This window comes from Cynara cardunculus (genome assembly GCF_001531365.2).
Source record: "Cynara cardunculus var. scolymus isolate 2C chromosome LG 6, CcrdV1, whole genome shotgun sequence".
Classification (NCBI taxonomy): Eukaryota; Viridiplantae; Streptophyta; class Magnoliopsida; order Asterales; family Asteraceae; genus Cynara; species Cynara cardunculus.
Window position 1 is genome coordinate 12,159,908 of NC_037533.1, and position 15,355 is coordinate 12,175,262.

At 33.9% G+C, this 15,355-nt stretch overlaps 1 protein-coding gene across 1 annotated transcript; it reads left to right on the plus strand.

Moving 5' to 3' along the window:
* Positions 1-274: 274 nt before the first annotated feature.
* LOC112514156 (cytochrome P450 81E8-like) lies at positions 275-5,983 on the plus strand. Its single transcript, XM_025120487.1, has 4 exons — positions 275-346; positions 991-1,086; positions 1,688-2,491; positions 5,369-5,983. Exons 1-4 carry the CDS (start codon positions 275-277, stop codon positions 5,981-5,983), a joined length of 1,587 nt encoding a protein of 528 aa, XP_024976255.1.
* The last annotated feature ends 9,372 nt before the right edge of the window (positions 5,984-15,355 follow it).

Below are 15,355 nucleotides of genomic sequence, written 5' to 3' on the forward strand. Positions count from 1 at the left end.
AGAATATACAAACCAGAATTTTACCACAACGTCTTTTAACTCTTGTTATAAAAAAGTAGAGCCACCTATATAGAACAAATCCAGGATACACACCTGAACAAACTAAATATACAATAATTAAAAGAGCTATAAACCAGATCTGGGGGGACACAAATCTAAAAGAAAAAGTATATCCACAAGATCTGGATTAGGACACAAATTTGAAACATACAACAATCAAGAAAAGATAGCGAAGATTCAGGATGAAACCTGAACAAGAATGACATGAAATAATATGGAAACAGATCTGGAAGAGGAAACAGACCTGAAAAAGAATCAACCAAAGAACTACATAGATCTAGCTCGAGTTTGGACAACCTCAAGGAACAGAGACCGCAAGAACCCCAAAAATCCTTGCAAAAAAAAAAAACATAAAAAACAAGGTATCACAGAATAGGGACCGTAGCAAGATCTTTAAGATCTAGTAAGGCACACAACCCAATTCGTTCATCTACTTTCAAAAACAAACAACAAGGAAACAAAAATTGACTATTACAGAAGGGAACCGACAATCGAGATCTTGCGAACTCGTAGACCGAATGAACCGTAACTATTCATGTACTCGATTCAACACAACAGAAAATAGAGAGGTTCTTCTAGATATTTGAACTGGTTATCTCTGATACCATGTTAAAAACAGATTATATTTGAAAACAAGCTTTATTTCAAGATTCAAAAGAATACAACATACAAGATATGAAATCTACCTCAATATCTAAATCTAAACTATAACAAGAACAATACATATTCTTATACAAAAAAGTTTAGAGAGAAGAAGTAGAGAGAGAGAACAATCTAGAGAGAAAAGTTGAGAGCTAAACAACTAAGATATACAAAAAAATATGAACCGGAGATGGGAAATATATTTTCTAGAAAATTGCACATATGGTCCTTGAAGATTGAAACTTCTTGCTCCTCTACCTCTTGAGAACTCTAAGATATGAGGTACAGTCCCTCTTCTATTYTGAACAACTTGACTTTGTAACATTATCACTTTCTACCCTTATCAGTCACTTTTCTGTCAAAATAAGGACAATAATTAAGATAGTCAAGATTGCAAAGATAGTCAAGATTGCAAATACTTCAGATATTTTAACAAAAATGCCATTTGAGGCTTAAATCATCTAGACTCCTAATTGATATCACCAGCAAAACCAAAAATCATGTCTTGAAAATTGAGTATTTGATGTCATGTCATCATCAACCATTCTCTATGATGATTTTTCCCATATTCTACCTTTTATATCTTATCGTAATTTTTAATACAAAAACGCATCTTTTGTCTACGTCTCATTTTTAGCAATTGCCTTAGAATTACCAAAGTGCAATTAATTAAAATATATTTTCTTATGAAAATGATATACATTTTAAAATTATATTTTGTAATTGACTAAATTGCAGTTTTGTTTTTAATAATAACATCTCTTAATAAAGGGTAAAATAAGAAGATAAATATGGCCATGCATGATTAACCTCTTTTCTTGCTTATTCGCTCATTTCCCTATGATAAATGGCCATTCATCACCCTACATTTCACCATCATCTTCCTTAGTCCATGGAGGAGCAACACCTCTTTTATTACTTCCTTCCCTTTTTCTCCTTTCTCCCTCTTCTTCTTCTTCTTTCCAAATTCCTTCTTCWTACTCAGACAAGAAATCACACAAACCTTCCTCCTTCCCCTCCTTCTTTCCCCATTTTCGGCCATTTCCATCTTATCAAAGACCCATTGCATAGAGTTTTGCAGAAACTTAGTCTCAAATATGGTCCAGTTTTCACCCTTCGATTTGGGTCATACCCAGTTCTTATTCTATCCTCACCATCCACCCTTGAAGAATGTTTCATGCAAAACGATGTTTTGGAAGATCGGCCACGTTTAATCACCGGAAAGTTCATGAAATATGATTACACCTCCATTATCCCCGCCCCTTTTGGCCCATATTGGCGGAAGCTCCGCCGCATCACCACCATTGAACTCTTCTCGATTACCCGTCTCAACACTTATGTGGATATCAGACAAGATGAAATACGATCATTAATAAAAACCCTATTTCTGGAATCTGTTGATCATGATGATTTCACGAAAGTGGGATTCAGATCAAAGCTGCAAGATATGTCGTTTAATATCATCATGAGGATTGTTTCTGGGAAACGAAACTTTGGTCCTGAACTTGATGATTTGAAGGAGGCAGTTAACTTTCAAGATATGATCAGGGAGATCTCGAAAGTTGGTGGGGGTTTGTATTTATCAGATCATTTTCCGTTCTTTCGGTGGATCGATTTCCAGAGTATGAAGATGACATTATTGAGATTAAAGGTGAAAAGTGATGCATTCTCGGATGAATATGGCAAAAAACATGGGGTTTCTAACAAGAAATTGATGGATGCCATGCTTTCTTTGCATGAATCAGAGCCTGAAAGTTACCCAGATCAGATACTCAAGGGAATTATGTTGGTATGTTTCCCATTGATTCAGTTCTCCGTTAATTATTTTAGGGATGATAAAAAGTACCCAATAACGGAATCCGTATTACTAGTAGTGCCTAAAGTACGTCTCAGGACATCAATTCAAATTAACTTCACCAAATGTGACTGTGGCCAAGGGGGGTTTTTTTATTCTTCCTTGGATTCGAACCCGGGACCTCCAAACACTTTTGACCTTTGGAGTCCAACCTCAAACCAATCGAGCACCATCTTTGTGTTTAAGTGCATAAGCATTTACTATATATATATATATATATATATATATAGTACATATTTCAAAAAAACACAAAATCAATCTTTTACGATGCACCATATGTTCTAATAGATTACGTAATGGGACTTTAAGTTTATAGGAGAAAACACTTTTGTCGTATCTAAAGGCATGATAAAATTAAGTTGTTAGTATAATCTTTGGCGGCCTAACAAGTTTTATATACAACGTTGGACAATGTAGTTAATAGGAAACAAATAATAGATTGTCCTTTTATGTAACACCCCATACCACACATTACATGTAACACATATTTCATACAGAAGAAATACATGATATTATACCATTCAGGTCCCTTAGTACAAGAATCTATCATTACCAAATACAAGGTCCAAAAATTCAATTACATGTCTTGTACTAATCAACGTTCATCAATCAAAACTATACATCATAAACATTTCTTCAAGTAAAAATGCATATAGAAAAATATCACATTTTCCCCTTCCCCTTACCGTCGGTACCTCCTGCAATACATAGTTAAAATCACAAAACGAGGGTTAGACCAAAAAGGTCTAGTGAGTTACCCTACTTATGTTATTGCAGGGTGAAAATCACCAAAACCTTTATGAAAAACAACTTTTCATATTTATAACAAATATATGAACAAATGGGGCAAAATACCAGTTCTTTCCCCCTTTCATGCCAATCATTCATCTATTCCAATAACATATCTTTGAACCGGTCAGGTTTTATATAATGCCACTTTTAAACCTTTTCTAATCAAACAAGGTTTATATAAAGTTTCAGGCCAAACCTGTTATTTTCTTCTCAATAACGTCCAGACTATGATTTCCAATAAGAACCTTGATCCTAAATCTTTAAATCACAAAGAAATAAAGGTTCCAGATCACGGTAATCTTAAGGGATATAATAGAAAGAGTTATATCATATAACACACATACAAATGCCACCCTTATATCAAATGTACACCTCTCCTTGATATGCCACCCTTATCCCATGGTACACCTCTCCTTGATATGTCACCCTTATCCCATGGTACACCTCTCCTTGATATGCCACACTTATCCCATGGTACACCTCTCCTTGATATGCCACCCTTATTTCCTCATCAAAACATTTCACAAAAATCATTCCAAATAGACCGCAGCCAATGGAATTATTATTAATTCAAAATCATTTATATCAAATTTCCATTTTATGATAAAATAATAATTTTAATCAATCAAGCACAAGGCATAATACAAATCCGGTCAACATAGGCTTGGCCGGACTTCATCTTCGGTCAAGTCTTAGCCGGTTTACCAAATCCGGACAACTCATTGCCCAAGGCTTGTCCGATTTAACACTTGGAATAAATTCCAATACCTTTGTCCGGATAACAAGTCCGGACAATACATCGCCCAAAGCTTGACCGATTTAAAAATAATCTGGTCACCATATGGTCGTATTCATACTTCTCAGTTCAAAATGTTTACCATACTTATCATTCATAACTCGCTCAATGCTTAACCGGTTTAAAACTAAACCGCTTAACGCTCGGTTTAGGGCTTAATCGCCCAACCCTTGTCTGATTTAGACTTAATCCGGACAAGCTTTCCCGATTTAAACTTAATCCGGTCACCCTTTGTCCGGATAAAACCCTTAAGCAATTAACTGATTTCTTTCCAATAATAAACAACAAATAAAACCAGTAACAAGTTTTATGCAAAAAGGTTTAGAAATCACTTACCTTATCAGGCCTTTTGAAAGCAACCTTCTTGTAATGCAAAAGTAAGAAAATCCGGGCAAGCTTTCCCTTCTAAATCGCTCAATTTATCAGAATGGCCAAGAAGATAAAATGGGGGGTCAAACCCTCCTTTTATACCTTCCCTTAACAGGAAAGTCGGTCACATGCACACACCCACACATCATGCATTCTCATAACATGCATGTGTGTATAATTATATATATATATATATATATATATATACTTCTACATATACACATAATCTCATACATGCATCCACATTATGCACATAATTTCCACACACTAGCATGATCAAATAAAACAAATTTATCATTCTATCACGTAATCATTTAATCAGATAATCACACATTAATTACCTTGGGTGATAACCAGGATCCGGTTATCACATTTTAGCCTTTTTACCACACTTTTGAAAAATGTCATATGTATGAAATGCTGATACAACAGTGTCAAAAAAAGTCATATAAATAGGTTAATATAATAATTTACTTATTCTGTCATATTAAGTTGTCGAAATTCATCGATAGAACTTGTAAGGTCGTCTAACTAGCAATTTATTGTAAGACATACAATTTGTGTTCCAATAAATTTAAAGCCTCATCAAGTACTCTATTAGCAGGGGCGGATGGCCATAGGGCCTTGGCCTCTGGGCTTTTTTTCGATAGAGTGAAACATCTCCAATTCATTAGGGTCTTAAGTATAAAATTCTTTTGGCCCCTCCACTATTGCCGATCCAGTTCATTTGTGTTTCGCCTCTATCTATTAGCACAGTTAAGGACGGTTGGGTGTCCTAATAGACTTGACAAAATATAGTATTGTTAATTTATACCCTCCTATGGACTTTTAACTCTTTTGTTTTCTTAATGTAGACAATATTACTTGTGGGTACAGATACTTCTGCAGTTACGATAGAATGGGCTATGTCACTTCTCCTAAACCATCCACACGTTTTACAAAAAGCTAGATTCGAGGTTGATGAACACGTAGGACAAGACCACATGATACAGGAACACGATCTTCATAAACTACGATACTTACAAAACATAGTAAACGAGACTCTAAGATTATTTCCCACAAGCCCCCTCTTCGTGCCACACGAGTCCTCGAAAGATTGCACCATCGGAGGCTATAGCATACCACGTGGCACGATGTTATTGGTGAACACATGGGCCATCCATCGGGACCCAAAGGTCTGGGATGACCCCACAAGTTTTAGGCCAGAAAGATTTGAGAAGCCAGTTGGAGAAGGGTATAATTATATACCATTTGGAATGGGAAAAAAGCAATGCCCTGGAGCTGGCTTTGCGAATAGAGAGGTTGGAATGGCTTTAGCAGCCATGGTTCAATGTTTTGAGTGGAAAAGGGTTAGTGAGAAGATGGTGGACTTGAATGAAGCTAAAGGGTTAACCATGCCAAAAAATGAGCCATTAGAGGCCATGTGTAGAACAAGAGAAAGTATGGTTAATGTGCTCTCAAAACTATAAGATATGGTTGTAGGACTTCTTTATCCATTTTGCTACATTTTTTTTGAAATCAAGTTTTGTGTATTTATCTATTTTATCCAAGTAGTAAAAACCATGATTTCATCCTCACAAACATATATATGTATTATAATTTATTGTATTTGAGAGAGTATGCCTCATGGCAGACATTTAGCAAAGCTAGGATCTCGAGACTCTTTCTTATAAGATCTATTGACGGATCTACAACGAAGAGTTGGGTCAGTTGGCACTAGTTATGCACTAAAAAAACCTAAGCTCGACCTAGGCTAGACTTATCAAAGTCCGAGCCTAGTAAGCCAAAAGGCCAGTCCAAAGCACAGGCCTTAAAGTTGATCAAGCCAAAAATATCGGCACAAGATCAGCCTGAAAAAGCTTGGAAAAGTTGGTTAAACATGTAAAAGCCTAGAAAAGCCTAGCCTGAAAAAAATCCAATTAAGTCCTTATTTTAACCTCAAAGTCAGGCTTGGCTCTACCGTTACCTTTTGTGTTCACGGAATACAAGGAAGCCTGGATCTTGTGTATCTTTCATTAACACCCATAAATTTCAAAAACTATTTTTATCATATTATAAATTTCATTTTGTTAATACATTTTTTATTTGACTCTTATAATTTTAGAATTTTTTTATAAATACATTTTTTGTTACCGATATTTCAAAATCGACTACAATATACATCACCTATTTCAAGTATTGTCCAAGCCCATGTAAATTTTACCACCTATTATCCTAGACGGATCCTACTATGGATTTTTTCTAATCAATTATGAACTTAGTTTTTGTTGTAGGATAAATATGCTATCGTCTAAAGAATATGACGATATAGATAAAGACAAACATATTAGAGATAATTTAGAAACGACATCTCTCGTATATTTTACTTGTAACTTATCTATATTTTTATAGGGCTTTTGTTTAATGACAATTACATATTATTCTCTCCATTCACTGTTGTTCTATATAGTTTTTTTCTTTAACACCTTACAACATGTAATCTTAGGGCGTTTCTGTCGCTACTAAACAATTATTATATCCACAAGAGAACACCTTTAGAAGGTTTGCTTTCCTGGTATTACAATTCAAGTATCTCTACATAAACTTGCAACTTTTTTTTGTCTGAGTTATCATTAACCGTGGTTAACTATTTTAACCATGATAATTCTTGTTGTTATAACTTTTTGACATATTGGTAAAAAAATATTCTATGTATTTCTAGAATTTACTGTTGCTTGTGTTTCATATGATTGTTTTTGCTTATTAAAAAAAAATGTAAGAATAACAAAACACCCCCCCCCCCTCCTTGATATTTGTGTTTATAGTCTTTTATTTCTTTTTGGGATCATATTTTATAAATCTTGTACGGATTTGAGGTGCTCTTTTCGTTTTCCATATATATATAAAGCAGCTTGAGGGTTTTTTTTGTGGCAGTGAATACAAAAAAAGGGGGGTTTATTTTCCCATTTTTTATCTAAACTTGGTCTTGATAACATTTAATTTGTTAATTTGCATTTAAACTTAATATAATTGATAAAAAATTATCATTATCTATTAAACATTATTGTTTAAATTGACTAATACAATTTTGTACATGATTATATTTTAGTATATTGTTATTGATAATGTATATTAAGTTGTACTAGTTTATTGTTGTTTGTTTACGTAAGCCAATGGTTTTAATTTGATATTAAAATCTTTAATAATTTAATTATGGATTTAGCTCTAAAATTGCTTTCCCCAATATAATATCTAAAATCGTAAATTCATACTTATAATTTCCAATCTTACAATACTTTAGGAAGTTACACTTCAACTCCCATATATATTTTTTTTCCTTCCAAAAGCTTTCAAAATACTATTAAGACGCTAAAAATTTRTTGATTTTAGGTCAAAACCAACGGTTGTTTGGCCTCATATAAAATCTCACAAAATACCATTAAGGTATTAAAGTATTGAAGTTGGCTTCATATGCCAATCTCATCCAAAAGTATATAATTATTACCGTTATATTCAAATTAAATAAACCGTAAAATATCAAAAGGATTTTGTCAAATGGATGTAAATAACCCTAAGGTTTGTAGAGATTTAAGTAATCCATGTAATTCTCCTACTACATGGAAATCCAATAGATTGAGTGATTTATTTTCTAAAATTGAGATAGTGATAAAGTGTTATCAAGAATTGTAAACATGCAAAAATCCAATATAGTGATTATGACCATGATTCATTCTCCAATTTTTATGACTTTCTGGATTTGGAAGAACTTGAGTACCATAATATAGGTTCACACAAGCAATGTAAAAATCATCAAACCTTATTGACCCTAACCATCGACTGTTAAGGTACAAGTAAATACCTTAAAAATTTTAAGAGACACATAAGTCACAAGAAACCCCCAAGAATAGGGGCCGCCCCGTAAAGGAAAACCGGAAATATTCATTACCATGTACTTCCCAAACTAATCATAAAGTGGAATAAAACCCACTTGATTACAAGAACGTAACTTATTTCAACAAATAAATGTCATGTCTCAGAAATGCATCTTAGGGGCCGTTTACCAAATGCTTACTCGGGTAAGCGCTTATCAAGTCACATTCTCTTATCGGATGAATATGACAAGGATCAAAAATCTTACCTGGTAAGATGAATGCACGAACGGAGAGTCTTACCTGTTAAGTAATGACGACAACTCTTACCAAGGTCAGCGCTTACCGGGTAAATTGTTATATACGATATCGTTTTGGTAGACTAAAATCTTGTGCGATAAATAAGACATAGAGTTGAATTTTACCGTTAAGCGCTTACTGTGTAAGTGTTTAGGTAAACGGCCCCTTAATCTCTATGGCAAGGAACTCACAGAATATGACATGATTCTTAACATCATTTCCATCTTTCACATATCAACACTCATACTAATGAATGAGTATAAGCTCGAATATAAACTTTAGAACAAACTCATCAATCTACTACAAGTGATTGAGAGATATGACAAGATTCTTTCAAATAACAATGTTAGACATGTTGGGATAAAGAAATTATTGAGGTCAATAATGCAAATGTTAGAGGTGGAAATAACTTCAAAAGACAGTGATTTAAAAATAATTTCACTCACTTGACATCTATGCACCACGTAGACAAGACCGTGGAAAGGGTCGGGGTCATGGCAAGAGTAGGAAGAATCTTTCAATCCTTGGAGGAGAGATGCAACTAATGAGCGTTAGATAATGGACGATAAAAAATGTACTAATAATCGCTCCTATAAAAAAGGGAACAAGTTGAAAATGAATTATATCATGCATATTTAAAATTGATGAAATATAGGTTTATTTGAAATTTATTTTAAGTATTAAATTAATTTCACATATAGAACCGAATGTATAATTGTTGTAGATGTAAGGAAATACATCAAAAACAAATACAAAACTCTTAGTATTCTCCATTCTGTGTAGGAATATATCGAGGAGAATTTAACGGGTTTTTTGTGGGACTTCTCACATACACGTAAGAGACAGACTAATGTTTAATTGAATTAATAGTCTATAATTCTTTCAACCAAATACATAGACTATGAACTATCATCTCCTTGGTGCTTAATGGCACAAGATTAATAGTCACTAAAATACTATAGAATCTTGTAAAGATATTCGTTTCACATGGGAATCATACAACGGGAATGGAAATAGGTATATCTACATAAGCTCTAATGAATGTTAGAGAAGCTAATGTGTCAATTTAATGGATTATATGGGTCATTGAATTATATTTTATCACCAATAAAGAACTTTGGGCATGACCACAAGGGACACCATGGTCATGACATACAGACCCGTTTATTGAGAAAACACATAGATACATCCTCTTATAGTGTAAGGCAATTATCCAAATTGCAATTGTTGACTCCTGCAGAACAAGAAGCAACACCACCATAATAATATACCCTCTCGAATACCTAGAACTTTTGCAAACCCTACTCATTAACCAAGACATGAATAATACCATCCTAAGGCTATGGATAATATATATATATATATATATATATATTCGTTCTTACAACGAAACAAGGTGATAATTGTCGACCTATATAACCTGAATACAGACCATTCAAGTACTTTATGGTTCTTGTTGATGTTTCGACATGATGGACACAGGTCGCATTATTGTCCACACAAAATGCTACATTTTCAACACTCCTAGAATAATTTTATGTTTAAGAATTTACCACCCTGATTATCTCATTAAAAAGTCCATATGAGTTGGTAATACTGGAGATTTTACATCATAAGAATTTGATGATTATTATGTGATAATAATATCCCATAATAAAAAAATCATCATTTTCAGAAAATTGATTATACCATCTTTATCCCAATATATCCAGCTCATAATTATGCCACCCTTATTACAAAATGTACACCACTCTTGATTATGCCACCCTTATTACTAATGTACACATCTCTTGAATATGCCATCCTTATTTCAATCAATTGGTAATAACATATCAAATCCCAAAATTATGCTAAAAATAACATATAATCATTCAAAAACACCCCAAGTATGAAACCATACAGTTCCTTATTAAAGCAAATCAAATGATGCTTTTAAAGTAACAATTCACCTTGTATCACAAAAAATTAAAGACTTTAAATAGCAACAATTAATCAGATATAATCATGTAATCAGTTTCTTCCTCTTTCTCTTATGTTTGCTTCGAACCAGGAACAAAATTCTACCAACTTTCTCACTTTTCTTTCTTATTCCAAAAGCAACAAAAGCTTTTTAATTATAAAGGAACATATGCATATATATATTTTAAAAGATGAGGCAATGAAGCAATTAGATATTTTAAACCCATTTTTGAAAACACACCCCTCATCTTTCATTACTTAATCAAAAATAACCCCAAATTTTTTACAAATAAAACCCATTATCACAATATCTCCCCTCAACAGAATTCCATCCCAAAATTCAATCAATTAAATAGCTATGGATATTTCATTTTCATGTAGCTTCTTGCCCCTTATAGAATTGCCACTGAACTTTCACCAGACTAATCTCTTTATTTCTCAGCACTTTAGTCTTACGATCAGTGACAACTTTGGGGTTTCCATAGAACTCAACTTGTCATCAATCTGGATTACGGGTAATGCTATGGCCAGATTCGGATCAGCTAAACACTTTTGCAGATTTAAAACATGAAACGTGTTGTGAATAACACTTGTTTCTTYTGGTAACTCTAGCCGATATGTTACTTCATCAACCCGATTACTGATCTTGAATGGCCCAATGTACCTTGGAATCAATTTACCCTTCTTCACAAAACGTACAATCCCCTTCCAAGGTGAAACTTTCAGCATCACTCGATCCCCCACTTGAAATTCAATTAGTTTACGACGTCTGTGTGGATAGCTTTTTTGTCAGTCTTGAGCCGTATTTATTCGTTCTCGAATTCTGTCTATCTTTTTTGTTGTTAACTGTACAATCTATGGATCGGTTAACTGTTCCTCCCCCACTTCATTCCAACACAACGACGTTCGACACTTTTTTCCGTATAGAGCTTCATAAGGTGTCGCTCAAATGTTGGAATAATAAATGTTGTTATAGGAAAACTTGATCAACGGTAAATGGTTTTCCCATGAACACCTAAAGTCGATAATACAAGCTCATAACATATCTTCAAGAGTTTGTATAGCTCGTTCACTTTAACCGTCAATTTGTAGGTGATATGTCGTACTTAACTGAATTTGGGATCCCAATGCTTCCTGAAAGCTTCCCTAGAATCTCGAGGTAAAAATCGGTTGTTCCTATCTGAAATAATTGACAACGGGACAACATGTCGAGTCACGATATCATCAATATAAATCTTCGCAAGTCTTTCCGTAGAAAATGTGCAGACTTAGTCAAACGATCCACAATAACACAGATAACATCATATACCCTTTTGGAGTTCTTGGTAGCTTCGTTATGAAATCTATCGTAATATGATCCCATTTCCATATTGGAATTTCTAATGATTGTAAATTTTCGTAGGGTCGTTGATGTTCTATCTTTACTTGTAGACACGTCGGACATCGTTCTACATATCGTGCAATATCCTTTTTCAATCCCGATCACCAATAAAATGATTTTAAATCTTTGTACATCTTGCTAGTACCCTGATGAATCAAATAATGCGACTTATGGCTTTCATTCAATATCATCTCTCGATTGTTACTGAAATGAGGTACCCAAATTCTGCCTTCAAAGCATAGAATTCCATGAATGTCTTTATCATACTTGTTATAATTCCTCYGATTCTTTCTGCTTTTACATTTTCTTCTTTTACAGCTTCATTATGACATCTAATAATCTCATCAAGAATGTTTGGGATTAGATTAACTCGCAAGGAAATAGCTTTGATTGTTACAATCTTTTCTTTTCAACTAAGTGCTTCAGCCACCACATTTGCCTTTCTGGGATGATAAAAAATCTCTTAGTCATAACCATTCGCCAATTCTATCCATTGTCTTCGCCTCATTTTAACTCTTTTTGATTGAATAGATGTCGAAGACTTCTGTGATATGTATAAATCTGACACTTGGTTTCCAACAGATAATGTCTCCAAATCTTCAAGGCAAAAACAACTGTTGTAAGTTCCATATTATGTGTAGAGTATTGTTTTTCATGATCATTCAGTTGTGTGGAAGCATTAGCAATGACTTTAACCTGTTGCTTCAAAACACAACCCAGACCCAACTTTGAAGTATCACTATAAATCACAAAATCTTCTATCCCTTCTGATAATGACAATATTAGTGTGTTGCACAAGTTGTCTTTCAATAATTGGAAGGATTTTGCTTGGTTTTCTTCCCATTCATATTTCACATTCTTTCTTGTCAATCTTGTCAATGGTGTTGTAATACGAGAGAATTCTTATATGAACTTTCCTTAATACTCAGCCAAACCCACAAAACTTCTGATCTCTGTGGGCGTTCGCGGTGTCTCCCATTTCTCAATAGCTGCAATTTTTACTGGATCAACCTTAACACCCGCTTCTGAAACTACATGACCCAAGAACTGAACTTCCCTCAACCAAAATTCACATTTCGAGAGTTTAGCATATAACTTTTATCTTTTCAAAAGCTCCAAAATTAATCAAAGACACTCCGCGTGTTCTGCTTCCGATCGAAAGTAGATAATAATATCGTCAATAAAACAATAACAAATTTATCAAGATATTCATTACATACCCTGTTCATTAAATCTATGAACGATGTTGGTGCGTTCGTCAGACCAAAAGGCATTACCGAAAACTCATGATGTCCATATCATGTGTGGAAAGCAGTTTGGTTACATCATATTTTCGAACTTTCAGTTGATGATGACCTGATCATAGATCGATCTTGGAGAAATAACTAGCCCCAACCAGCTGATCAAACAAATCATCAATTATGGGTAGAGGGTAATTATTCTTTAACGTTAGTTTGTTCAATTCTCGATAATTTATACACATCCTCATCGATCCATTCTTTTTCTTTACAAGTAGAACTGGAGCACCCCAATGAGATGTACTGGGTCTAATGAAACCTTTACCCAACAGTTCTTTCAGTTGAGTCATCAATTATTTTAGCTCAGACATATGATATGGTGTACGAGCTACCGATGCCGCTCAAGGTATTAGATCAATTCGGAACTCTACTGACCGATCTAGAGGTAGACTGGATAACTCTTCTAGAATACTTTTGGAGATTCATTAATCACTGGAATATATTCCACTTTACCTTTTTCTTTCTTGGAATCAATTACATACGCTAAGAAGCTTTAACACCCCTTTTGAATACACTTTTGGGATTTTAAAACAGAAATCAAGCTAGTATGATAATCCCGCCCGATCAACATAAATCACAATCGGTCATTTACCTGGCAGGTCTATATGTATCATTTTCTTGTTGCATACAATACTTGTCTGATTCTCTGACAACCGATCCATACCCACCACCACATCAAATTCTCTTATCGTCATAAAGAATAATCGGATCGGTACAACACACCTTTCTATTTCTATTTGACAATCATTATAAACTTTGGTGACAGAAACTTGACCACAGTCTAAGGGTACAAGTTTAAAATATAAAAAACCATCAAATAATAGTGACACAAAAGAATAATTTGCACCAGAGTCAAATAGCACTTTGCATATATAGAGTTTATAAGAAACGTACCCGTCACCACATTTTAGATTTCTCCAGCTTCTCCTCTGGACATTTTGAAAGAACGTCCCTTTGCCTTTTCTGGTTCACTTCTTCTAATATCCCCATGGTTGCTCTGAGTGTTACCAGCAAAATTTGATCTATGATTATTTAGTTAAGGACAATCGATTTTAATATGATTCGGAAAATCGCAATGGTAACAACGTTGGGGTATCTGACAGTCTCTAGATATATGTCTCGGTTTTCCACATCTAAAACAAACACTTTGATCAATATTACAGTCACTCTGGTGAACATGATTACATATCGGGAAAGGTCTCTCGTTAAATCTTTGAGTTGGACGATTTTCAAATCTCACAAAAATATAATCAGATACATTTTTATTTTAGCTTTTATAATAACTTATAGTCAAGTTATAAAAAATACAACTACAAAAATATTTTACAATGACAAATTAACTTAGAAATTTCATTTAAATAAAACCATTTTTCTAACATTGTTCGAAACATAATTTTCAATCTTTTTGTCATAATCAACTTTCTCCAATAAGTTATTACATTGAAAGTGAACATATAAAAGTTTAATACCTATTTTTTACATCAAGTTCTCAAGCAGGCCTAACTCGATTCTAGAGCCAATGTCTCCCTCAAGTCTCAACTTTATTTGCGTGTTATCAGAGGGATATAATGTTCTGAGCAATTACGATCGATATCATGATGAGCGAAATCAACAAAATTGCAAGTGAGGTTTGCTTGTGAACAAGAAAGAGAGAAACAGTGAGCAAGAAAGAGGAAGGTGTTAAATAAGGTTGGTGTTTTAGTCATAAAATTTAGTCATCGGGAGAAAAAAGATGAAAGGGACTGGTCACCTAGGAGAGTTCAATCTTCAAACTAGAGACCTAAGAAGAAAAGACTACATATTTCCAGTCGTAATCGGAAATCGACGGATCGGAATATCTGATAGAAGAGGGAAGAGATTGGGGCATCAGACTAATTGCCAAAACATTATAATTGCCCAAATAGACTAAAATAAGAGGGAGGATGTCTAAGTGATTAAGTTAAATCATTGGGAAAAAATAAAAATATATAATCGGGTACATGCTAAAATATATAATTGGACCACAACAAGTAAAATATTTATTTAGGCCCTGTTCAAAATAAAATATATAATCGG